The 24,681-nt window shown below is 59.0% G+C and overlaps 3 protein-coding genes across 6 annotated transcripts; 1 reads left to right on the top strand and 2 right to left on the bottom strand.

Moving 5' to 3' along the window:
- Nucleotides 1-232: 232 nt before the first annotated feature.
- PKMYT1 (protein kinase, membrane associated tyrosine/threonine 1) lies at nt 233-10,763 on the top strand. Of its 3 annotated transcripts, none has more exons than XM_061152652.1 (8): nt 233-456; nt 5,834-6,332; nt 7,200-7,693; nt 8,898-9,004; nt 9,137-9,309; nt 9,393-9,550; nt 10,341-10,439; nt 10,519-10,763. In XM_061152652.1, exons 2-8 carry the CDS (start codon nt 5,982-5,984, stop codon nt 10,628-10,630), a joined length of 1,494 nt encoding a protein of 497 aa, XP_061008635.1. In that variant the 5' UTR covers nt 233-456; nt 5,834-5,981; the 3' UTR covers nt 10,631-10,763. The 3 variants fall into 3 exon arrangements, with proteins under 3 accessions (XP_061008635.1, XP_061008636.1, XP_061008637.1); XM_061152653.1 differs by lacking the exon at nt 233-456 and adding an exon at nt 999-1,210; XM_061152654.1 differs by lacking the exon at nt 233-456 and adding an exon at nt 3,377-4,722.
- A 29-nt stretch (nt 10,764-10,792) lies between these two features.
- On the bottom strand, nt 10,793-14,259 carry PAQR4 (progestin and adipoQ receptor family member 4). 2 transcript variants are annotated; one of them, XM_061152655.1, is made up of 3 exons: nt 13,787-14,252; nt 12,220-12,441; nt 10,793-12,050 (listed from the first exon to the last, which is right to left on the bottom strand). In XM_061152655.1, exons 1-3 carry the CDS (start codon nt 13,950-13,952, stop codon nt 11,617-11,619), a joined length of 822 nt encoding a protein of 273 aa, XP_061008638.1. In that variant the 5' UTR covers nt 13,953-14,252; the 3' UTR covers nt 10,793-11,616. The 2 variants fall into 2 exon arrangements, with proteins under 2 accessions (XP_061008638.1, XP_061008639.1); XM_061152656.1 differs by lacking the exon at nt 12,220-12,441 and having other exon boundaries at nt 13,787-14,259.
- A 1,209-nt stretch (nt 14,260-15,468) lies between these two features.
- Nucleotides 15,469-20,201, bottom strand: KREMEN2 (kringle containing transmembrane protein 2). The gene is made up of 9 exons (XM_061153933.1): nt 19,745-20,201; nt 19,389-19,563; nt 18,324-18,415; nt 18,101-18,225; nt 17,747-17,900; nt 16,656-16,988; nt 16,462-16,587; nt 16,298-16,376; nt 15,469-16,043 (listed from the first exon to the last, which is right to left on the bottom strand). The coding sequence occupies exons 1-9, from the start codon at nt 19,836-19,838 to the stop codon at nt 15,833-15,835; spliced, it is 1,389 nt and encodes a 462-aa protein (XP_061009916.1). The 5' UTR covers nt 19,839-20,201; the 3' UTR covers nt 15,469-15,832.
- Nucleotides 20,202-24,681: the final 4,480 nt, after the last annotated feature.

Below are 24,681 nucleotides of genomic sequence, written 5' to 3'. Positions count from 1 at the left end.
CTGCCTCGGACCCAACAGCTGCCTCAGACCCCGCGTGGCGCCTTAGCCTCCAAGCCGCACCGCTTAGCCACCCTCCTCCGCCCCGGGTCGGAGCTGAGGAGACTTCGCGCCTGCGCAATGAGAGCGCTGGGCCGGCGGCGCGGCGTCGACGACGCGCACGCAGGGACGTTGGGGCGGAGCCTCAGCAGGCTGGGTGCCTCTGATAGGCCGCATCGGGGAGGCGGTGGGGGTAAGAGGCGTTCCTGGGCGGGGCCTCGAGGCCGGTTTGGAATTTTTGGCGCGAGCTGGGTCCGCGCGCGTTCACGGGCCGTTCCCCCTCGAGAGTCCCCCCCACCCGGGTGTGGGGAGCGGTGGGCCGAAGACCCCGGCCCGCCTGACCGCCCCGAGGGCTCCCGCGCCTTCCGCCGACCCGGAATCTGGGACTTTGCTGAGCTGCGCCCCGCCCACCCGCCTCAGGTGAGCCCACGCCCAGCCCTGAAGGGACCGGAAGGGATCGCCCTCTCCTCCCTTCTGCCGCCTCGCGAACAACTCTTAGTCCCCCTGACTGGCCTTCCTTGGATCTGCCTCACCCCCAACCCCTTCCCGCCTCGCTCCTCACCCCTCCGACAGCCCCAGCCCTCCCTGGGCCCCCTCTGCCGCTGGCGGCTCCGCCCACTTCCCCTCTAAAAGCTCCTCCCTCCTTCTCGGGGTCTCCCTATCCCCGTTCTGGGAGCCCCTTACCCCCGGCGACTACTCCTCCATTATTCGTCCTCCCCAGGAAAAGCTCCTCCCCCGTGACAGCAGGTCTGCTCCACTCTGTTCGCCAGGGTTTCCCCACGCCCACGGAGGTGAATCAGCTTCGGTCCTGCCCTGGAGAAACTCAGTCTAGTGCGGTAGACCGTGGTCAGCAGATGGCATTTAACCTAGTGAGAGGGTGAGGCCCCTGAAAGGTCATCCCGGCCTGGCCTCTGCTTGGGGCCGCCCTGGATTCTCCGGGAGCCCCAGCCTCTCCTCCCTCCCCCACCCCACCCCACCCCACCCCCAAAGCTGTTTGGCCATGCCAGAATGTTTAAGTACTCTGGGATGGTGTGAGAATTGGTTTAGGGCCTGGAGGCTGAACTTTGAACGAGCATACTATGGGGTCCTGACACCCTGGTCCCTCACTTTGAGAAGCTCTGATAGGATTCCTGAGATGGATAGAGGCAGAAGGAGCGTCCCCACAGGCTGCAGGGTGAGTGCTCCATGCAGGCCCTCGCGGGATCCCTCCCCTCACCCCTCACTTACCCAGGCACTGGAGCACACCCTCAGATGACGGCTCCCTCCAGTTTCAGTTAGCGACTCACCCCCCTGTGCTGAGTATGCACTCTTTTGATACACTGTGGCTCCTCTCAAGATTAGACTCTTCTTTTTTTTTTTTCCCTTTTTTCTTTCAATTATAACATTATAGCCACACAATAGCCCTCTCTGCTATTTTATACCCATGGGACCACTGTCTTTTGTGTATTCTTTCAGTTACTACTCAGAGCATTATATAACACATACTGAGGGATCTGTGTGCCAGATGCTAGACTAAGCCTTCCATGAAGCCAGCATTACAGGTCCACAAGCCCCTGAGTCCAGGTGTGTTTCCTGGATTAAGTGTCTAAATTCTAAAATGTCTCCAATTTTAGAAAGCTAATAGGGTGCATGTAACATATGTAACGGGCTTCCATCATAGCTCAGTTGGTAAAAAATTTTACCTGCAATGCAGGAGACCCAGGTTCAATCCCAGGGTCGGGAAGATTCCCTGGAGAAGGAAATATCAACCCACTCCAGTATTCTTGCCTGGAGAATTCCATGGCCAGAGGAGCCTGGAGGGCTACAGTCCATGGGGTCGCAAGAGTCGGACACAACTTAGCAACTAAACCAACCAACCAACCAACATATGTAACACCACCCATTCATTCATCTGGGGCATCATCTCATAATCAAATGCATTAGTATTTCTATACGAATATTTACACTTAGAAGGAAAAATAGGCTGGGTCGGATTTTTCTTCTAAATGAGTATTGCATGTAGACACCCAGTTGTCCCAGCACCATTTATTGAAAAAATTATTTCTTTCCTACTGAATTCTTTTGGCACCCTTGTCAAAATCAATCAACTCTAAGTGTGAGGGTTTATTTCTGAACTCTCAATTCTATTCCATTGATCTTCATGTCCATTCTTACATGAAGGGGGTGGGGCGTTTTCAGTAATGAGTCGTTTTCCTCTTGCTACTCCCAAGATTTTCCCCTCATGTTTGGTTTTCAGCACTTTTGATACTGTGTGTGCATATCTGCATTTATCTTACTTGAAGTTCATTGAGCTTCTTGGTTATTATTTTTACAATCACATTTGGGAAGTTTTAATCCATATTTTTCTAGCTCCTTCTCTTCTCTGGTGTACCCATCATGCATATGTTGGTTCACTTTGTTGTTCAGTCACCAAGTTGTGTCTGACTCTTTGAGACCCCGTGAACTGCAGCACATCAGGCTTCCCTGTTCTTCACTGTCTTCACATCGAACTGATGTCCATTGAGTTGGTGATGCTATCCAACCATCTCATCCTCTGCCACGCCCTTCTCCTCCTGCCCTTGATCTTTACCAGCATCAGGGTCTTTTCCAGTAAGTCGGTTCTTCTCATCAGGTGGCCAAAGTATTGGAGCTTCAGCTTCAGCACCAGTCCTTCCAATGAATATTCAGTGTTGATTTCCTTTAGGATTGACTGGTTTGATCTTCTTGTAGTCCACGGGACTCTCGAGAATCTTCTCCAGTACCACAGTTCAAAAGCATCAGTTCTTCAGCACTTAGCCTTCTTTATGGTCTAACTCTCACATCTGAACATGACTACTGGAAAAACCATAGCTTTGACTATATGGACCTTTGTTGACAAAGTGATGTCTCTGCTTTTTAATATGCTGTCTAGGTTTGTCATAGCTTTTCTTCACTTAATGCTATCCTATATTTCTCTGCAGCTTGTTTCCCTTTTCTTCATTTGGTCTTCAGATTGCATAATTTCTATCAATCTTCAAGTTCACTAATTATTTCTTCTGCCAGTTCAAATCTACTTTCAAACCCCTTAGGTGATTTTTTTCATTTCAGTTACATTGTACTTTTCCAATTCTGCATTTGCTTCTTTTATAATTTCTATCTCATTATTGATAGTCTCTACTTAGTTGAGATGTCATCGTGTTTACTTCAAGTGTGGCTTCCTTTAGTTCTCTGCACATTATTCATAGTTGCTTCATTGATTTTTCTAAAGCATGGATAACAACAAACTGGAAAATTCTTAAAGAGATGGAAATACCAGACCACCTCACTGACTTCTGAGGAACCTGTATGGAGGTCAAGAAGCAACAGTTAGAATCCAGCATGGAACAATGGACTAGTTCAAAAGGAAAGAAATACCTTAAGGCTATATATTGTCACCCTGCTTATTTAACTTATATGCAGAGTACATCATGTGAAATGCTGGGCTGGATGAAGCACAAACTGGAATCAAGATTGCTGGGAGAAATATCGATAACCTCAGATATGCAGATGATACCACCCTGATGGCAGAAAGTGAAGAGGAACTAAAGAGCATCTTGATGAGAAAGAGGAAAGTGAAAAAGCTAACTTAAAACTCAACATTCAAAAAACTAAGATGGCATCCAGTCTCATCACTTCATGGCAAATAGATGGGGAAACAATGGAAACAGTGACAGACTTTATTTTCTTGGGCTCCAAAATCACTGCAGATGGTGACTGCAGCCATGAAATTAAAAGACGCTCCTTGGCAGAAAAGCTATGACCAACCTAGACAGCATATTAAAAAGCAGAGACATTACTTTGCCAACAAAGGTCCATATAGTCAAAGTTACGCTTTTTCCAGTAGTCCTGTATGGATGTGAGAGTTGGACCATAAAACTGAGTGCCGAAGAATTGATGCTTATGAACTGTGGTGCTGGAGAAGACTCTTGAGAGTCCCTTGGACTGCAAGGAGATCAAACTAGTCAATCCTAAAGGAAATCAACCCTGAATATTCATGGGAAGGACTGATGCTGAAGCTGAAACTCCAATACTTTGGCCACCTGATGCGAACAGCTGACTCATTAGAGAAGACCCTGATGCTGGGAAAGATTGAGGGCAAGCGGAGAAGGGGATAACAGAGGAAGAGATGGTTGGATAACATCAGTTTGAGCAGGCTCTGGGAGATGGTGAAGGACAGAGACCTGGTGTGCTGCAGTCCAGGGGCTCGCAAAGAGTCAGACACAACTGAACAACTGTGAAGTCTATCTGTTAAAGACATCTGCTGTGTTTTTTTCCTGTGTATGGGTCACACTCTCCTATGTGTTTACATACTTTGTAATTTGTTGTTGAAAACTGGACATGTTAGATTGGTTCCTCACTCTGCACCCGGGGGCTTGGGATTATTTGATTGTTCGTTTAGTGACCAGCTGGACCACAACAGTGATGTCTCTTTCCTCTGCAATGTGAAGCCTTTGACTTTGCTCCTCAGAGGCCCTGGCCTTGGGTCTGTGCGCAGTCGCCCTGGGACACTAGTGGTTTTAGGGGTGCTCTGTTTGTCTCTTCCCTGATCATAGCCAGCTGTCAGGCCCTAGCAGTTGCTGGCTGATTGCTCTATTGTTTTTGACAATGCCCTGGAGCATCAATTGCTCCACAGACTGATCCAATCAAATTTGGACTTTAAAGGGGTATCTTTGGAGTTCCAGACTTAAGGTTTGTTCTGACCCCAGGAAGCCTCATTTTAGCTATGTCTTTCCCCAGTTCTCTGTGGTACACTAGCTGGCCTGTGGTTCAGCCAATAGCAGTAATGGAAGTACCAGCCTCTTGCTAATTGCTTATTGGCAAATCCTCCATTGATTTTGAGAGTACCTTTAGGCTTGAACTTCTCATACTCTGCTACTAGTCAGGTCAGTTTTTTGCAGAGAGCGCTTTGGAGCTCTCTGTTTCCTGACCTGCCTCTCCCCTGGGCAGAATCTCTGAGCTGGGGGCACGGACAGTGCAGCCTGTCTCTGAATATCACTGCTGCCTGAGAGTGGAGGCAGTAGCCCCTGGCCTTCTTGGCTGGCCTTTGCTAGTGTGGCATCTTCTCCTGAGGAATGAGCTGGGACTTGAACTACTGGGCTCCTGTATTGCAGCTTCCTGCAGCTCAGTTAGAGCTTCTGCCCCATGAGTGGCTGGTGAAAGAAGGGAGCCCCAGTTTCTCTGCTACACTCAGTGGAAGCTTAGTCTCTGCCACATGGAGCTGGAAAGAAACCCCACTAACTGAGTTTTAGCAGCTCAACTACAAAAAAGTAAGGAAGAAAGACATTTGGAATTCAGACTTTCTTTTTTCCTTTGGAATCGGAGATAAGGGATAGTGGGCCTGTGTTAATATTTCTAACTTACAGTCTCGGAAGAGATTGGACTTTTTTTGGTAAGTTTTAATTTTTTTTGTTTTTGTTTTTGGCCATGCCCCAGGAGCCTGGCGGGCTACAGTCCATACGATGGCAAGGGGTCGGACACAACTGAGTGACTAAGCACAGCACAGTACATGTGGCTTGGGAGATGTTAGTTCCCTGACCAGGGATTGGACCCTGGGCCAGGGTGGTGAAAGTGCCAAGTCCCAACCACAGGACTGCCAGGGAATTCCCAAAGGTTGGATATTTTAAGGCTAAACCAGGCAGGGCTGTGCGCGCAGGTGGTCTGGCTTCAGAACCTGCCTTGGTTAACCTCTGTCGGACTGTGGGAGCCTCCGGGACAGGACGCTGTGGTTTTCATTTTCAGTTTGTGTTTTTCTACCCTGGGGGATGTGGCAGCGCATTCATTTGTATACCTTTTCCTACAGGTGCTCAAGGTGCCGTGGCCTCCATGCCTAAAGCGGAGCGCGTGTGTGGTGTCGATGCAGCTGTCTTCTGCAGCTTCTTCGGGGCCACAGGACCAAGCGCCATTTGAGTGACACTCTGTACTCTGCTCCCGGGCTGCCTGTGCTGGACATGCTCATGCCCGCCGAGGGCACCCCGCCACCCCTGGGTGGCACTCCTGTCCCAGTCCCAGCCTACTTCCGCCATGCAGAGCCTGGCTTCTCCCTCAAGAGGCCCAGGGGGCTCAGTCAGAGCCTCCCGCCCCGGCCCCCTGCCAAGGGCAGCATCCCTGTCAGCCGCCTCTTCCCTCCTCGGACCCCAGGCTGGCATCAGCCCCACGCCCGGCGGGTGTCGTTCCGGGACCAGGCCTCCGAGCCCCTGCAGAGCCCCGGGTATGATCCAAGTCGACCGGAGTCGTTCTTCCAGCAGAGTTTCCACAGGCTCGGCCGCCTGGGCCACGGCTCTTATGGGGAGGTCTTCAAGGTGAGTTGGTGACAGCTCCGTAGGTCTGTCTGGGGTCCCTCCCCCCCATCCAGGGTGGGATGGTATCCAGGGAGCCTGCTCCCCACCTCTCCCCTGACGGCCCCCTTCACAGGCTGGCAGGCTCCCCTCAGTGCTGGACTTGGCTGCTTTCTCATACCCCCCTACACAGGCCCCTCTGAGGCCCCTCAGTACACACTCTCCCCTTGTCCAGAGCCTGGCACGCCTTGCAGTGGCTCCCGCCTGCCATCTCCTCCTGCCCAGAGCCTGCCTTCTGGGGGTCTTGGCAGCTCCACCTGGCCCCTGAGCCAGAACCACCGCCACCACCCCCCCCACGCCATCTCCCTCCAGCCTCAAGCATTCAGGCAACTCCTCCATGCCACCTTTTGTTCCTTAAAATATATTTTCCAATCATGTATATTTCCTTTAAAATGTTGTTTTCCTTACACAAGTACTACACGAAGACAATTTTGTTAAAAAGTACAAACAGAAGCCCCTAGGTCAGCTCTCCGTTCTGGAGGAAACCAAGATGATTGTCAGGTGGGGGTCTTCTTTCTAGATTTTTCTCTGGAGTTGACCACATAGAGACGAAGCCATTTCATAGGCTGCATGCAGACCACACCACCTTGCTATTCTCTAGGCAGCTTCTTCATCTAACACATCCTCCTGGGCCAGTACTTAGAGGTCTGCCCCGTCTCTTCCATCGCTGGGTCTCCAGCAAACTGGCTCGTGGGGTGGAGGTTTGTCCAGCTTTGCTCTTGCACACACAGGGGTCCCTCTAAAGTGGCTGCCATGCGACACCTCCTGCACACGTGAGATCTGAACCGAACCTCGGGCTGGTCCCGGGTGGTTGTGCCCCCTCCCTTCCAGGTGCGCTCCAAGGAGGACGGCCGGCTGTACGCAGTGAAGCGCTCCATGTCGCCGTTCCGGGGCCCCAAGGACCGGACCCGCAAGCTGGCCGAGGTGGGTGGCCACGAGAAGGTGGGGCAGCACCCGCGCTGTGTGCGGTTGGAACAAGCCTGGGAGGAGGGCGGCATCCTGTACCTACAGACGGAGCTGTGTGGGCCCAGCCTGCAGCAGCACTGCGAGGCCTGGGGCGCCGGCCTGCCTGAGGCTCAGGTCTGGGGCTATCTGCGGGACACCCTGCTGGCCCTGGCCCACCTGCACGGCCAGGGCCTGGTCCACCTGGATGTCAAGCCTGCCAACATCTTCCTGGGGCCCCGGGGCCGCTGCAAGCTGGGTGACTTCGGGCTGCTGGTCGAGCTGGGCGCGTCAGGAGCTAGTGAGGCCCAGGAGGGAGACCCCCGCTACATGGCCCCCGAGTTGCTCCAGGGCTCTTACGGGACAGCGGCAGACGTGTTCAGGTGAGGGCTGGGGGGAGGGGGGCTTCCTGGTGGGTGGGGCGTGGTCAGCAGAGGGACACCAGCCCAGCCCAGAGTCAGGAAGACTTGGTCTCAGGCTGGAAGACCCTGCCTCAGGGGCAAGAGGGTCTGGAGGGCTAGGCTGTCTAAGCAGAGAAGCTTTCGGAGCCACCTTATGTGATTCACTGGCCTCCTCACCACACCTCCCTGGGAGAAACCGTATTACTCCATTTACAGGGGAACAGACAGCAGATGGAGAGACTTCCCCAAGTCCACAATTAGCAGGCGGTGAAGCTGGGCCTGGACCAAGCGCTGGGTTCCAAGGTCCACGCCAGTCACCCCTGCCCTGCCTCTGACAGTAGCATCTGGTCACATCAACAGGAGGAGGAGAGCCTCACTGTTACTTTTTTTTTTTTTTTTTTTATTAGTTGGAGGCCAATCACTTCACAACATTTCAGTGGGTTTTGTCATACATTGATATGAATCAGCCATGGATTTACACGTATTCCCCATCCCGATCCCCGCTCCCACCCCCGTCTCCACCCGATTCCTCTAGGTCTTCCCAGTGCACCAGGCCGGAGCACTTGTCTCATGCATCCCACCTGGGCTGGTGATCTGTTTCACCATAGATAGTATACATGCTGTTCTTTTGAAATATCCCACCCTCACATTCTCCCACAGAGTTCAAAAGTCTGTTCTGTATTTCTGTGTCTCTTTTTCTGTTTTGCATATAGGGTTATCGTTACCATCTTTCTAAATTCCATATATATGTGTTAGTATGCTGTAATGTTCTTTATCTTTCTGGCTTACTTCACTCTGTATAAGGGGTTCCAGCTTCATCCATCTCATTAGGACTGGTTCAAATGAATTCTTTTTAATGGCTGAGTAATATTCCATGGTGTATATGTACCACAGCTTCCTTATCCATTCATCTGCTGATGGGGAGCCTCACTGTTAAATCACTGTTAGCAACCAGAGTGCCAGTCCCGTGAGGGCGGGGGCTGCTGGAGGGACTCACCACAGTGGTGCGTGGGCCATGCTGGCCCGGGGGTCCACGCTCCACGAAGTGGTTCCCGTCATCAGCCCCTCCTCCCCCAGGGCCCTGGCTCACAGTGGAGGCCAGCAGCCCTCTCCATGGGGTCAGCCCAGGTCGCTGGGTTGTGCGTCTCACAGCCCTCCCTGCCCCCCTTCTGTCCCTGTCCCCCAGCCTGGGCCTCACCATCCTGGAGGTGGCGTGCAACATGGAACTGCCCCGCGGTGGGGAGGGCTGGCAGCGGCTGCGTCAGGGCTACCTGCCCCCTGAGTTCACCGCTGGTGAGTCGGGGGGCGAGAGCTGGGGGGCTGTCTGCCGCTGGGAGGACAGGCTCTGTGGGTTGGGGTGGCTGTGGTGGCAAGGGGCTGGGAGGCGCAAGGCCCCATCCCTGACGTGGCCCTGCCCGGGGACAGGCCTGTCCTCTGAGCTGCGTTCCGTTCTCGTCACGATGCTGGAGCCTGACCCCAACCTGCGGGCCACCGCTGAGGCCCTGCTGGCCCTGCCCGTGCTCAGGCAGCCACGGCCCTGGAGCGTCCTGTGGTTCATGGCCGCTGAGGCCCTCAGTCGAGGCTGGGCCCTGTGGCAGGTAAGCGGGGAGGGTGACAGGCCGCCTGGCTCCGCTCCCCGCCCAGGGCCTGCCCGGCCTCCCCTGAGCCCGTGTCCCTGCAGGCCCTGCTCTCCCTGCTCTGCTGGCTCTGGCACGGGCTGGCTCACCCCGCCAGCTGGCTGCAGCCCCCGGGTCCGCCGGCCACCCCACCCGGGTCGCCGCCCTGCAGCCTTCTCCTGGACCGCAGCCTCTCCAGCACCTGGGGCGACGACAGCATAGGGTGGGTGAGGACTCGGGAAGGGCGGCTGAGGGCAGGGTGGGGGGGACAGCCGTCAGCGCGGTGAACGGGGAACGCACCCACAAACCTGGCCCCCTTCAAGCCCAGGGAAGGAAACCAAGGCTGGTGGGGGTGTGGCCTGGCCTAGTTTGAATGCAGTTCTTTCTAAACTCGGTGCGTGGAGCAGGGTCTGTACCGAGCAGAGAACTGGCAGCCTCCCACTGAGGGTGCTGCCACTCTGAGGGGCTGTGCGGGGCCCACCGCACTGCTGAGAGGCGGGCGGTGCAGCCCCCACCCCCGCAGATGCCACCGGCACCCGAGGACAAGGCGTCGTCTTTCCTCTGGGGGAGAAAACCCGCAGCGCCTGGCGAGCCCCTTCCCTGGGGGGAGGAATTCCTTAGTCCCAGGTGCCTGGTGGCCAGGTGACAGGCCGTAATTAAGAAACTACTGCAAAGGAAACCACATGCTCGGGGCAGGCAGTTCTCAGGAGGGTTCACGCCATCACCCATGGGAGCACATTATAGCAGACAGCCTGCCAGATGAGCTTCATTTACCACAAGGTCATTTCAGAGTCAGCTCAGTCAGAGCCTCCGTGCTGTAAGGGACAGAGGTGGCCTTTGTGTGCGGTCAGGTGGACTTTGGAAACTGTCAAAGCGCTTCTTTCAACATCCACTGCACACCCATTGTCTGGCACTGGCCCCCGCCTGCATCAGGCGGATCCCACCAGGGACAGGTGGGCGTTGCTGCCCTGGTGCCCTCCCCCCACAGCCTGCTCATCTTGCCCCCCATGCAGGCCCTCACTGTCTCCAGAGGCCATCCTGGCCAGGGCTGCCAGCAGCACCTCCACCCCCCGCAATGGCTCCCCTGCCCCCCAGAGCAGGCACCCACCGAGGTGAGCTGGCCCAGGGTCCTGGGGTGGGAGGGGGCGGCTCTTGGTCCTGAGTCATTTCTCTGTTCTTCCTGCCCCCCAGGGATGCTCTGGACCTGAGTGACATTGACTCAGAGCCCCCTCGGGGCACCTTCCCTGCCTTTGAACCTCGGAACCTCCTCAGCCTGTTTGAGGACTCCCTGGGCCCAAGCTAAGCCCACAGGCCCAGGCTCAGCAATTTTAATCTCTTAGCCCCTCCCTTCCATCCTCCTGGAGGCTGGGGTCCCTGTGTGGACTCCAGTGGTCCCTTCTGCCTGGCTGTGTCTAATAAAAGGTATTTGAATCTTGGGCCGCACCCAAGCTTGCTTGTGTGGCAACACAGTGCTTCCTGCACCCTTTTATTGACGTCGCCTAGGGCCTGAGGCCCCTGGGACAGGCTGAGCTCTGCTGCAAGTCCCCAAGCCCCAGGCCAGCAGATGAACTGGGAGCCACCGACTGTGTGGGGTAGAGTTCCTGAGCAGGTGTGTCGCTGGTGGGCAGGTCAGTTGTCAGAGCACTCACTCAAGGTGGAGGGTGGGCCCTCAGCCCAGAAGGGCGGGGTCCAGGGCCGGCCAGTGCTTTAGGTCTCTCTGCCAGTTGCCTGGAAAAAGCAGCAGCTGACCTCCTGCTCCTAGGTCCAGGGGTGAGTCTAGTCCTGATGCCCAGACCCCTCAATCCACAGTCTCCAGACAGAAGGGAAAACCGGCGGGCGAACGTCGGGCTGCTGGGAGGGCTGGCCTACAGGGCGGATGGACAGAGGCCATGAAGCAAGGGCAGGAGGCTGGGCAGCCGTGAGGAGCCTTAAGTGAGGTTCCGAGGAGGCCCAGGGTGAGCGATGGCTCTGGGCTGGCAGGATCACAGCTATCCCTTTGGCCCAAATCTCAGAAGTCACAGAGGGTAATCAGAGGCCCAGAGAAAGGAAGGTTGCCTTTCAACCTACGCAGTAAGACTAAGTTCCCTGGAAGAAGGCAGGCAGGGCCACTGGAGCTCCAAGGTGTGAGTAGCAGCAGCTAGTCCACAGGGAAGATGGGATGAACGGACGGAGGCCCCCGCCGGGAAGTCCCGTTTGCAAAGCGTCCAGGGAGCCATCCCCTTGCAGGCCAGCGGAAAGCATGGCGCCGTTGGCCCTAGAAGCCTGGGGGCATGGCAGGCGGGAGGTGGCTCAGTCTGGGAGGCAGGTGTGCCGGGCGGCCCAGAGCAGGTCGGGCACGACGCCAGCGTGCAGCTGGAGGATGGAGCCCACGCTGAGCAGGTGCATGATCTGGTGTGAGTTACCCCAGTAGTCGAAGCGGCCGGGTACCCAGCGCTCCGGCAGGCGGGCCACGTTCACCAGCCCCCCAAGCAGTGCCAGCGCGTCCATGCGCAAGTAGCAGCGCAGGGAGCCTGGAGCCCCGGAGCCCAGCCCCGCTCCCCGGGCCCCGAACACCAGGAGGCGGGCGCCGGCTTGCCAGCCAAAGGCGCGGAGCCGGGCACTGGTGGAGGGGGCGGTGAGGGCCCGCCAGCCAGCCACACCCGACAGCAGGGTGTAGCCCAGCAGGGCAGCGGGGCGCAGCCAGGGCCGGCAGGCCAGAGTGCAGTGGATGATGGGCAGGGCCCCTGCGCAGAGGAGAGAGGCGGGAGAGGGCACGTCAGTCCGTGGGTCCACCTGCCCTCTTGCTTCCAGATTTCCTGACTCCTGCCTTTCTACCCAGGGCTCACGTGAGTGGACCCGACCCCCAGCTCCCGTCCTTCAAGCCCCCCGCCCGCCACCCCCCGCCCTGCTCACCGAGAGTGTTGATGAGGCAGACCCCACACATATCCAGGGCAAGGAGCCGGGTGTACACAGGGCTGCCCCCTTTGTGGCACATGAAGAGGTGATAGAGCACAGAGCCTGCAGGGGGGGCCAGGCAGGCCACACAGTGTGTGCCCCACAGCCAGCCATCCTCGCCCAGCTGACCCCAGGGCATGGTCATGGGCAGCAGCACCAGGAAGCCCAGCAGGGCCAGTCCTGGGGGAGGGAGACAGTTTTCCATCAGACACCTTCACACTGAGGACAAGGCATGTCCCCAAGGAGGCCCCAGTCCAGAGACAGCACGGCGGGGTGAGCGCAACACAGGTCCAGAGAAGGCTGTGGGCCAGCTGCTGGCCAGCCCTGGGCAGGGGCAGGCCCTGGGCTTCTGATCACTTGATTTAGCAGAGCTCACAGTAGTTCTGGGAAGGACAGGCCTTTATCCCCACTGACCAGTGAGGAAACTGAGTCCCCGCCCCAGGTGACCCCAGCAAGGAAGCAAGGGAAGCAGCACAGAGCCCAGGCAGCCCTGACCCCAGAGCTGCGCTCACCCTTGTGGCGGGTTCCCTGGAAAGCAGGGGCCCCCACCCCCAAACCTGACTTCAGCAGGAGTCAGGAGGCATGACCCCAAGCTGAATTCTGAACAGGACATTTTGGCAATGCTAACATGCCAGGGCCGCTCTGCCTGCTCTTCCCAACCCCTGTGCCCTCTCTCCAGAAGTGACCAGGCAAATGGAGGGCCTTTCTATCATCTAGAGGTGAGGCCAGGGAGGAGGCTGAAAGAACCTGCTCTGTCTCCTACCCCAGCACCTTTTTGGGGAGCTCCATGCCTCCCAGCCCAGGCCTTCAGGGCCATTCCTACCACTTCTTGCAGGCACTTTGGCATTGCCTTCACAGGAGTCAAAGTTCAGCGCCCGCGGGCTGGGGCCGCTGACTGCCCACTCTTAGCGGGGCCTGGCCAGGCCACAGTCCCCCCAGGGAGCAGGTAAGAAGGCAAGGCCCAGCGCACTCAGGGCCCCTCTCTCAACCGCCTGCCTGCCGCCTGCCGGGGCAGGCCAAGGACGGACAGGCCTGTGTCAGCAACGGACGGTTCGGCGGGGCAGCGGAGGAGGGGCCCCACTCCTGTGAGGGGAGGAAGGAGCCGCCACCAGGCGGAGCCCCGCGGCTGGGCGGCTCGGGCAGGGGCCGCAGGGCCGCCGGGCCTGACTTCCTCTCTTGGGCCCCTCCTCAGCACCCATCTCCGGGATGGGTGCTGGCGGGAGACGGTGCCAGGGCGCAGGGATTACGAAGCGGCCGGACACCAAGCTCCTTCTTCCCAAGGCTCAGAAGGATTAAGCGGACTGGGTCCCCCACTCAGCTTCCCTCGCCTGCCCCTGGGGCCCCGCCGGGGGTGCAGAAGCGGGTAGCGACGTCCGGGACAATGGCAGCTTTGTCACTGGGGCTCCTGGCCGTGCCAGGGCCGGGACAGCCCAGGACCTGGGCTCTGGGGCTCTCCTCGGCCTTTGGGCCGCGGCCCCAGCGCGGACAGGGCTGCCGCGGATGGGGGGTGCGGGGCGCGGCTCACCGTGCGTGTAGATGTTGCCCAGCTCGTTGTGCATGTAGAAGAGGCTACGGAGGCAGCCCGAGCCGCTGCTGGCCGGCCGGTAGCCAGTGAGCACGAACTTGTTAAACTGCAGGTGAGGCGGCGAGCTGGCCCAGTCCAGCAGGCGCGGCCCGGCCAGGAACGCCATGGCCCGGTCCAGCGCGGTCGGTCCGCGTTCCTCTGGCCCCCTCGGTCTCCTCAGTGGGCCCGCCGCACCGGGAGCCTAGTCCCCGCGCCCGCCCACCTCTCAGGGCTCTGTCCGCGCACGCGCTGGCCCGGGGGTCCTGGCCCGCGCCCCTCCCGCGCTGCGCACGCGCGGGCCTGGCGACCCCACGCTGGGGAGGAGGCCGGGGACACGCGGGGCGCCGGAGCGCAGTGCGGCCCGCTCCGCTGGGGCAGGCGCTCTGTAGGGACAGCTTGTGGCGGCGGCGGCGGCCAGTTTTCTTTTGGCGGCCAGGAGGACGGGCGCGGCCGGACACGGGAGGGGACGCCAGGCTCCGCCCCAGCTGCTCGCCCCCGTCATCCCGCCCAGGGTTTCGCGCTCCGGGCTCCTGACGTTGCAGCTGCGAGGGCCAATGGGCGCGGCCGGCGGGGAGGTTCCTCCAGCGGCCGCTCAGGCCTTCACCCTCTTAAGCATAATTTTTTTCGGTCCTAGTCTCACTTGCATGGGGTGCCTGTTGGATTGGGACGCGACGTTCTGAGTCCCGGTGGCTCTGCCAGAGTGAGCCGGGAGCCTCGCGTTCTCTTGCAGTGCGCGCCCGGGCTTTCCGCGCGAGCCCCAGGGTCGACCCACCCTTGGGCATTCACCCTCCGGGATACAGCCCCGCCATCCTGCCCCGTCCCCACAGCCTGGGCTCTGTCCAAGGTGCTGCCGGCCCGGGACTTTCGGACAGGTCAGGTCTAGAGCCTGCGCGCCACAACTCCACGGGTGATCGCTCCACTCGCACGACTTCCCCGGAGTGCAGCAAGGCGCGCCAAGGTGGCTAGGCCTCTAAGGGTGTGCCTGACTTGCCCGGTGCCCTCCATTGAGGACCTGCCCTTGGGCCAGGAGTCTCTGAGCGTGTGTGTGTGTGTGTGTGTGTGTGTGTGTGTGCGCGCGCGCGCACGCTCAGTCGTGTTTGACTCTTTGCGACCCTTTGGACTGTAACCCGCCAGGCTCCTCTGTCCATGGAATTTTTCAGGCAAGAATACTGGAGTGCGTGGCCATTTCCTCCTCTAGGGCTCTTCCCCACCCAGGGATCAAACCCGCATCTCCTGCGGCTCCTGCATTGCAGGCGGGTTCTTTCCTCGCTGAACCATGAGGGATGGGAGAAACTGTTGAAGCATATTGCACCCCGCTTAGGACCGGCAGGAAACAGTGAAGGAGAGAAAGCAGGAAATAAGGGAAGAAAGTTCAGTATTTCCCCCACCCCTACCCCCGCCCCGCAGGGTTCATTCTAAATCAAATCCACGAAGGTGTCCCTTCTTCCGCCTTCTCCTCCTCCCCTTCTTCAGGATCCCGCCCATTCATCCTTCCGCTTCCTCGGTTTCTCCATCTTCTGCGTCCCAGGCGGTTACATGAAACTCTTCCCGTGGAACGCCCTTAATTTGCACACAACCAGCCTAGGCACAGTACCTCGTTAACATAGCTCCTCCCGCACAAAACAATTTCCGGCGCCTTGTACCAAAACAGATCCTTTATTCAAAGTCTGTGGTTGGTCTTATGACCACTTTTGTTGACCTCTTACATTTCACTTTGGTCGGTAGTCCAGAACTACCCCAAGCAGGGCTCAAAGACCCGCGAACTGAGGTCTAAGAGGAAGGGAAGCAGAATTCCTCTTGTCCTTTGGCCTTGACCATCCGGACCCCGAGGGTCAGGTCAAGTTCTCAATAATAGTAACAGATGCTTCCTGTCCAACGTCTGGCCTCCTTGAGATGACTAGAGCTGCCCTCAAAGGGGCAGAAGGCCAATGCAGACAGACGGTGGCATAGGGTCTGCGGAGTCCATCCAGCCGCAGGAGGATCCAGTGGACCCTAGGGGTCCCCGAGTCAGAGAGCAGAGATGAGTGAACGCAGGGAACTCTGGCTGGAGGCGCTCAAGGGCCGGTAACTCGCGGTTAAACCCTCAACCTGGGGGTCCCCGGGAGGACAGGGCAGGGCCACCCCTCGAGGCCGGCGGTACCAAACGGCCCAGCTTCTTGTGGGGTCCCGGGAAGGCCTCAACGTTGGGGGCCCTTTACTCGGAGCCAGCAGGCAGCCCCTAGAGAGGGAGCAGACGTCAGCCGAACCCTTCAATCAACCTCACCTCCAGCACCTTGCTTCGCCTGTGATCCCACACAGGACTCCCTGTGTGGACCCAAGGCCTCGTCCCTCAAGAACCCAGGAGTTCCGTCCAGCCCCTTTCCCATCGTGTACTCTAGCGTCCCAGAAGGCCCTCCACGCCCCGGGGACACAGGGGCGGGGCGACAGGCTCCCCGCCGGCTCCGCCCTCAGGCCCCGCCCCAGAGCGCGCACCGTCCGCGCAGCAGGCGCAGCAGCGACAGCACCAGCAGGAGCAGCACCGAGACGGCCGTCACCGTCGAGAAGACCTGGGCTGCGAGCACACGAGGACGGTGAGCACGGGGCTTGGAAGGGCCTGACCCCCACAAACTCGCTCCCGCCTCCCACGCCCGTCTCACCCCCCATCGAGGCCTCTGGAGCGCCAGGCCCTGGGCTGCAGCTCACGTTGGCCCCGTCGAGGGGCGCTGCGGGGGTCTGAGTCGAGCCCTCGAGGGGCGCCAGGTCGGCGTCGGCGTCCTGCAGCCCTGCGGAGACGGGTGTGAGACCGGCCAGCTAAGCGGAGGACCCGAGGCGGGGTGGGGAGTGGCCTCACCGCGGTAGGTGAGCGCGAAGCCCTGAGCGTGGCCTCGCGCGTCGCTGCGGAAGGTGAGCCGCAGCGCGGCGGCGCGCAGGCGCAGAGGACCCGGCGGCGGCGGTCGGGCGCCGTCGAAGGCGCGGAGCAGGCTGCCCGAGGCGGCGTCGCGCAGCTCCAGCCGGTCACGCGGGTCGGCCAGCTCGAAGAGGCGGAAGGCGAGCTCCAGCGCGGCGCCCGGAGGGGCCAGCACCCAGCTACAGTTACGATCCGGCCCGTACTCGTCCGGGAAGTCCGGGGAGTAGATGACACCCTGGGGTGCGGTCCAGTTCCCCTGGCAGGAGCCCACGGACACTGTGGGCGGGGCCGGCGGTCAGAACCCGGAGGCCCGCGGGCTCCTCCTTCACGGGGGCGGGGCTCTATATAGAAGCCCCGCCCCTTCCCCGCTGAGCCCGGATCACCGGACCCTCTTCCATCCCAAGTTCAGCCCAGTTAGTTCCGTCCTCCAGCCCCGTCCAACCCGTTCTAATCAAACCATTAGTCCCCTCCTCTAGTCTTCCCTGGTGGCCCAGATGGTAAAGAATCTGCCTGCAATGCAGGAGACCAGGGTTCGATCCCTAGTTTGGGAAGGTCTCCTGGAGAAGGAAACGGCAATTCACTCCAGTATTCTTGCCTGGAGAATCTCATGGACAGAGGAACCTGGCAGGCCACAATCCATGGGGTCACAAAGAGTCGGACACGACTGAGTGACTAACAACAACAACTAGTCTTGATCTCAAACCAACTTACCAGGTTCCTCTGTCCAAGAGATTTTCCAGGCAAGAGTACTGGAGTGGGTTGCCATTTCCTTCTCCATCCTTCCTCTAGTCCAACCCCTTCTAATCAAGCCATTAGTCCCCTCCTCTAGTCTTGCCCTCAAACAATTCCTTCATCTAGTCCCGCCTGAGCCCCAGACCCCTGACCCTCAGGTTCAACCCAGTCCCCTCTTCGGTCCAGTCCTCAACCTAATCCCTTAATCAGGCCCTGTCCTCAACCCATGCCTTCCCTTCCCAGATACCTCCCCCTGTCACTCTTCCCCTCACCCAGGCCCCTCATCCCTGCCCACTCCTCACCTTCATAGATGCCCAGGCGCCCATCACCGCCACACAGCTGGCCCGGGTGGCCAAAGCAGATCTGGTCACAGTCGGTGGCAGGAGCTGGGCGTCCTCGGGCCAGGTCACTTTCAGAGCCACAGAAACAGGCATAGCCGGCCTCCACGCCCGCCAACTGGGAGCACAGACTGGGTGACCCCCCAGACAGGGGCTGGGGGTGGGGGTGGAGTGGTGGGAGCCAGGGATCGGGGTTGGAAGTGGGAATCAGGGCTGGAGGTTCGGAAATCAGCGTCAAGGTTTGGCCTCAAAGTTGGATGTTAATTTGGGTTCTGAGGTCAAAATCAGGGGTCACTGGTCTGGGCAGGTGGGCAGTACCTGGTAGCCCTTCATGCGGCAGAAGCGAAGGCACACCTGGACTGTGAGCTTTGTTGAGGTGCCGCTGGGCCCGCTGAGGGCTGGAGGTGCCCCAGAGTCCATGAAGCAGCCCAGGTACCCAGGCACTGAGGGGGCAGCAGGGTCAGGCTCAGTGTGGGGCCTGCAAAAGTGAACTCCACCCGGGCAGCCCGGCCATCCCCATCATCCAGCCCGGCCCACTCACTGTGACACGTGGGGATATCGCAGTAGCGCCAGTAAATGCCCTCCTCTGTCTCAGCCACGTAGCACCATGGTTGCACGTCACCGTCTGGGTTACTGCAGGCCCAGGAGAAATGGTTGGGATATTGTCATCCCAAGAACCATGAATTTCAGGCCCTGACCCACGGCTTATTCACAGAATGGCCACTCTGTGTGTTAGAGTAAATCCTGGTTTGCCCACCAGAATGGATGTCGACTTCCCAGTGCATGGTGGGAAGTCATTAAAGGGGCCCTGGGGGGCTGATTTTAGGTCTTCAGCTGTTGCTCGGACATGACTTCATGTATGAGGACTTCGAGGCCATTTGTGTTTACCCCCACTCAGCCCTGGGCCTCAGCCACTGTCCCTTGTTTTGGAACCCTGCTTTAAAGCAGACATGATGAGCCCTAAGCTTTGTGGTTCAGCAGGGAAGTGCCCTCCCACTTAGCTCAGTCCCCGCTGCTTCAGACCACAGCTATGGCTCTGAACCCCCAATCCCTCGGTCACCGCTAGGAGACGTCTCTCAAAGGAGCTGAACGCTAAGAGCCCGGCCCTCACTCTAGAGCTTGCCCTCTGACTAGGCCCCATCCTCATGGGCGCCTTGGTGCCCAGGTCTGACCTGAGGCTCTGCAAAAAGTTGGACTCCTAAGGCCTGACCCAGGTCAGAAAAGGTTTCCACTCATCGCTTAGGCCCCGCCCTTAGGTTCTTAAGCCGATTCATTGGAAAAGATCTTGATGCTGGGAAAGATTGAGAGCAGAAAGGGGCGACAGAAGATGAGATGGTTGGATGGTATCATCGACTCAGTGGACGTGAGTTTGAGCAAACTCGGGGAGATAGCGAGGGACAGGAAAGCCTGGTGTGCTGCAGCCCGGTGTGCTGCAGCCCTTGGGGTCGCAAAGAGTCAGACATGACAGCGAACGAACAACCAGGCCCTCCGGATGGCTCCGGGGTCCGCCCAGCGGAGACCTCCGCTCCGCCCACGCCGCATCCCGGCCCCAGGACAACGCCCTCAACCCTGCGCCGGCCCCGCCCCGCGCAGGCCCCGCCCTCACCGGCAGAAGTTGTGCGCGCCCAGCCCCCAGCGGCCCTGGGGGTCGCTGGCGCTGCTGTAACTGTGCTGCTGCGTCTGGTCCCAGTAGAGGCACGGGCGGCCGGCCCCGCGCGGGCCGGTGCGGTTCTGGTGGCCGCGGTAGTCGGCGCCGTTCACCTGGAAGCACTCGGACAGGCCTGCGCGCGGACGGCGGGGCCTGAGGCTGACCCTCGCCCAGACCTTCTCCCCACCCTCCGAGGGCTGTTCGACTGCCGCCTCCACCTGCTCTGGCCCCTCGTGAGCCGGGCAGTCGGGTTCTAGGCGCGCAGACCGAGTTGGGAGTGCGGCCCTCGGTCCACTCTCCGCGCCGGGACTCACCTGGGCTCTGCAGGCTCCCCGCCGACGCCCCGCGTGGCGGCAGCAGCCGGAGCAAGAGGAGGAGGAGCAGGGCCTTGGGGGGCCGTGTCCCCATTGCCCCCAACCGAGGAGAGGTCGCTCTGGCCCGCGCAAGGCCCTCGGCGCCCCCCGGGTCGCTCCAGGGTCTCCCAGGCGTCTGCGGAGGGGGGCGTTGTCCTCTGACAGTCCGTACTCGTCCCGCTCTGGGGCCCGCTCTGGGTCTGGGGCGAGAGGATGGGAGGGCGGGGGAGTATCGCCCAGGGGTATCTGCCTCCTAAAGTTTCTGGCCTTGAAGGCGTCTCTCTGCCCCGACCCAACTGGGAATTTACCCCGGGGGGGCGATCTCAGGCCAGGGACGTTTCCGGCCTCTGCTTCTCTGGGCTTGGGGTCCTGTTTCGGCTTCCACACCCGTCCCCTCCCGCTGCGCCTAGCTCTCTAAGTCTCCCTCGCCCAGGTCTCTAACGCGCCGGCTCCTGCCCCCCTCGCGTCCCTCCGCGCGTCCCTCCCCCCTGGGTCCCTCCCTCCGCACCCCACCCCCCCGAGGCCGGGAAGCCCCGCCCGAGACTGGAGCCGAGGCAGCAGGTCCAGACGCCTCCCACGCCCGTCCCCCATCTCCGGGACCCTCCGAGGCCCGGCGTGCGCCTCCCCGCCCTTCCCCCTCCCCGGGTCGGTGAAGATTCGGGTGGGAGCGTGTGCAGGAGGACTGGCCGGGCTGGTGGACAGAAGGACCCTAACGGGGGCGATACAGGACCGTCTCCCGAGGCCACATGTCCCGGGACTCGCCAGCGTCCCCCCCTCACAGCCAGCCTTGAATGAAGTGCGCGCGCTCTCCCACTCAGTCACCATTCATGGTGAGACGCTCACACGCGCACCGCCTTTGGATCTTCACGCCTCTCCCTTCCCGGGTCCCGACGCCTCCGGCCTCGGGAAGCGTCACTCCCGGCCCCCTCACCCGCCCGACAGACTGGAAGGGTGGACTCTTAGCCCGGGACAGGCAGGGGCAGCTGGTGTCTGGGGAGGAAGGCAGCTGCGCCCCTGGTCCCAGCCTGTCCCCTCCTCGCCTCCTCCTCCTCTCCCCAGGACCCCCGGCCCGGGCTCGCAGCGCAATGGAATTCCCCCAGCGGTGCCCCCCCACCTGGCGGGGGAGGGGGAGGGGAGCAGGCCCAGGCAGGCGTGGGGGGAAATTCCCCGCCCCCTCCCCCTGGGCCCAACTTCTCCGAGTCCTCTGATCTCCCAGCAGCGCCCGCCGGCTGCCCCCAGGGCTTGGGGGGAGGCCAGCGCAGGTGCGTGGGAGAGCGCGGCGGGGAGGGAGGGGAGGGGGAGGAGATGGGGGGGCCCAGAGCCCCAGTCGCCCAGATGTCTTGCCCCTCAGTCCAGCCTCCCAACCCCTCACCAGACCCCACCTTGCTGCCCAGCTTGGAAGGACCTGTCTCCGCGCTGTCAGTATGCACACTCCCCCTGTCTCTCCTGGAAGACTGGGGGCAGCAGAGAAGATTCTAGGAAACCCAGAGTGCTGGTGGTGGTGGGACCCCTGAAGACCTCTGCTTGGAAGTCAGTGCCTCAGGCTGGGGGGCTTCCCAGTGGTACTAGTGGTAAAGAACCTGCCTGCCAACGCGGGGGACAGAAGAGAGGTGGGTCTGATCGCTGGGTTTGATCCCAGGGTCAGGAAGATCCCCTGAAGGAGGGCAGGGCAACCCACCCCAGTATTCTTGCCTGGAGAATCCCATGGACAGAGGAGCCTGGCGGGCTACAGTTCCCGGGGTCAGAGTCATGACTGAAGCGACTTAGGCACGTTCACACACATGCTGGTTGCGGGGGGAGGTGCATGTGTCATGCTGGGGTGGCGAGCATTCTAAGAAGCTGGCTGGCTGAGACTGGAGGCCAGCACCCTGGTTGCCTCCTGGGGGATCCCTTTCACCTCCCAGTTTCCTGGCCCTGCTGAGCCCTGGACAGGGGTCTCACTGAACAGGTGAACCCAGTTAAGGAGGGAGCAGTAACACCCATCGACCTGGGCCCCCTTCTCTCTTTTCCTTGTGAGCTTGGGGGCCGCCTTGGCTCCGTGGTGTTGTCCTAGGCTCTGGCCTGGGCCACGGCTGGGGCGACGGGGTTGCAGGGAGAGCCTCATTCTCAGGGGTCACATGAGAAGGGCGAGGTGGAGGACAAAAGACCACAGGGACTCCACATGCAGAAAGAGGGTCAACGCTACAGGAATGAGTTCTGGCCATGAGGCATGAGAGGGGGAGTGACGTCTCTTACTCTCAATACTCAAAGTAATAACCGGGATCAATAGCATTGTTATCACTGGGGAGAAATGCAGAATTCAGAAATGTAGATTCTCATGCTCCACCCCTAATCTCCTTCATTAGAACCTGCATTAAGCTCCCCGGATCTTAAAGTTTGGACTGCACGGATGTAAAGCCCTGCCAGGTCTGGCCTTCAAGCAGCCTCAGTTTCTAACTCCTTCATTCACCAACTGAATGGAGAGGATACTTAGGGCCCAGGGCAGGGGGGGATGGAGCTGGATTCCCGAGTGACCCTATACAAGGAGCCTGCCAACTGGAAGTATCAGCATGGGGCTCTGTGTGAGTGAAGACATAAACATCTATGTATTCAGCCACTGAGATCCGGGCCTTGCTTGTTATAGCAGCTGGCGCAACTTAATATACATCCTCTCACCCTCACCCAGTTCTTGTCCCCAGGGCTGCTTCCTCCTGAGAGCGGGCAGGGAGAATGTTCTCTGTTTCTCGTTGAGCTTCTGGTGCCTTGTTGGCTGTCTTGGCATTCCTTGGCTTGTAGAAGCCACCCATCACCCCGATCTCTGCCTTCATCTTCACATGCGTCTCTCTGTGTGAGCACCTGTGTCCAAATTTCCCCTTTTAATAAGGACAGCAGCCATACTGGACTAGGGAGCACCCTAGTTTGACCCTGTCTAGACTAATCACATCTGGAGTGATCTATTTCCAAATAAAGTCACATTCTAAGGTTCCATGGCTTCCCTGGTGGCTCAGATGGTAAAGAATCTACATACAATGCAGGAAACCCAGGTTTGATCCCTGGGTTGGGAAGATCCCCTGGAGAAGAGAATGGCTACCCACTCCAGTATTCTTACCTGGAGAGTTCCATGGACAGAGGAGCCTGGTGGGCTACAGTCCATGGGGTCACAAAGAGTTGGACACAACTGTGTAACTAACACTTTCACTCATGGAGGTTGCAGGGCTTAGGATTTCTACATGTGAGTTTTGGGAAGACACACTTCAACTCATAGCATCTCTTGTCCCTGTCCCTTTGCCATCCTTGCTGCCATCTCCCTCATCTGGGTCACCACCATCTCCTACTTGGACTAATCACTCTCTCAGTTGAGGTCCAGTGTCCCACGGTTTCCAGGAGCAGTCTCTCCAGCAGCCAGAGTCTTTTTTTGTTGGGAGCGGCTGAGGAGCCATTCTTGGGGCTCCAGAGCCCTGAGGGGGCCGGTGGCCGGGCAGTCATGAGAGACTGCCCTCTGCAGAGCTGTGGTGTGGTTGGGGCCTGAGGCTGGCAGCTGTCCCAGCCTTCAGAGACTTCCTTGGGTACCTCTTGCTTCTGGTCCTTGAACCAGGTAGTCATACCTGATACGGACACCCTGGGACAGGTGTTGTGTGATGGGATTGCAAATCAACCCTGAATATTTCCTGGAAGGACTGATGCTGAAGCTCCAATACTTTGGCCACATGATGCGAAGAGCCGACTTGTTGGAAAAGACCCTGATGCTGGGAAAGATTGAGGGCAAGAGAAGAAGGGGGTAACAGAGGATGAGATGGTTGGATGGCATCACTGACTCAATGGACATGAGTTTGAGTCCACTTGTCCACTCTCTGATCTCACACTTTCAGCCTCCAGCACTGTGAGAAATAAATGTCTGGTGTTCAAGATCCTCCCCTCCCAGTCCAGTCTGTGGCATAATTACGGCAGCTTGAGTAGACTTAAACACTTGGATTCCCCAAATTCTCCCAGCACTGGAGGAAGGAACCCCATCAACCTGAAGACACAAGAAAACTGGCAGAGACAGTGTTGACCGCTGGATCTGGGGTTTCTTTTTGGGATGATGAAATGTTCTGGAGTTAGAGGTGATGGAGACCCTACCCTGTGAATATACTAACAGCCATTGGACCACACACTTGAGTGGGTGAGCTGGATGTTATGTGGATTATATCTCAATAAGGCTGTTACTGAAAAGAGCCTGACCACTGGCGAGACATGGGGACAAGAGGGACTGTGTCAAGGATGGCCCTGGGTTTCTACTGTGGTGGAGCCATCAGAGGAGCGGAGGACAGTCCCCTTTGCTCCCTGCTCAGCTGGTGACCACGGGAGACCGGGGCCAAGGTCCTGGAGGCAGCAGGACACACAGGCTTGGTTGCAGAAGGGAGTGGGGGCTGGAGCTGCATGCTGACAAACCATGAACCCTGAAAGTGGCTGGGCAGAGAGGGCTGAGGTCCAGTTCCCAGAGCCAACCACCTTGCGGATGGGTTGGCCCAGGGCCGAGGGGCCCTTGAAGGAGGTTGGGTGGGGGGGGGGTGTGTGGAGAACCTGGGGGTTGCTTTCAGGTCTGCCAGGATCAAGGAGGGGCAGTCAGTGCAGGAGAGCGAGCTCTGAGATGCACTCGCTGACTTTAGTGAGTCTTGGTGCCACCCTGCTGGAGCCATCTCGATGGAGGACATGGGGGCAGGAGGCTGGGCCGGGCCAGTGGGTGGGCTGGGCTGGGAGAAGCGATGCTCGCCTCACACCCCCAGGGGCAGGACTCGGGGCAGGAGCCCCTAGAGCCCGCCACTGCCCCATTTTTTGGGTTCCATGTCGGTAGTTTCCCTTCTCCTTATGAACTTTTACTTAAAATTTCATAATTGAGAGGTTGTTGTGCCATCGCCCAAAGGAACACAGTAATACTC

This window comes from Dama dama, chromosome 10, assembly GCF_033118175.1.
Source record: "Dama dama isolate Ldn47 chromosome 10, ASM3311817v1, whole genome shotgun sequence".
In the NCBI taxonomy this organism is placed as follows: Eukaryota; Metazoa; Chordata; class Mammalia; order Artiodactyla; family Cervidae; genus Dama; species Dama dama.
Note: the sequence above shows the minus strand (reverse complement) of the source record. Positions and strands in the feature narration are given on the sequence as shown.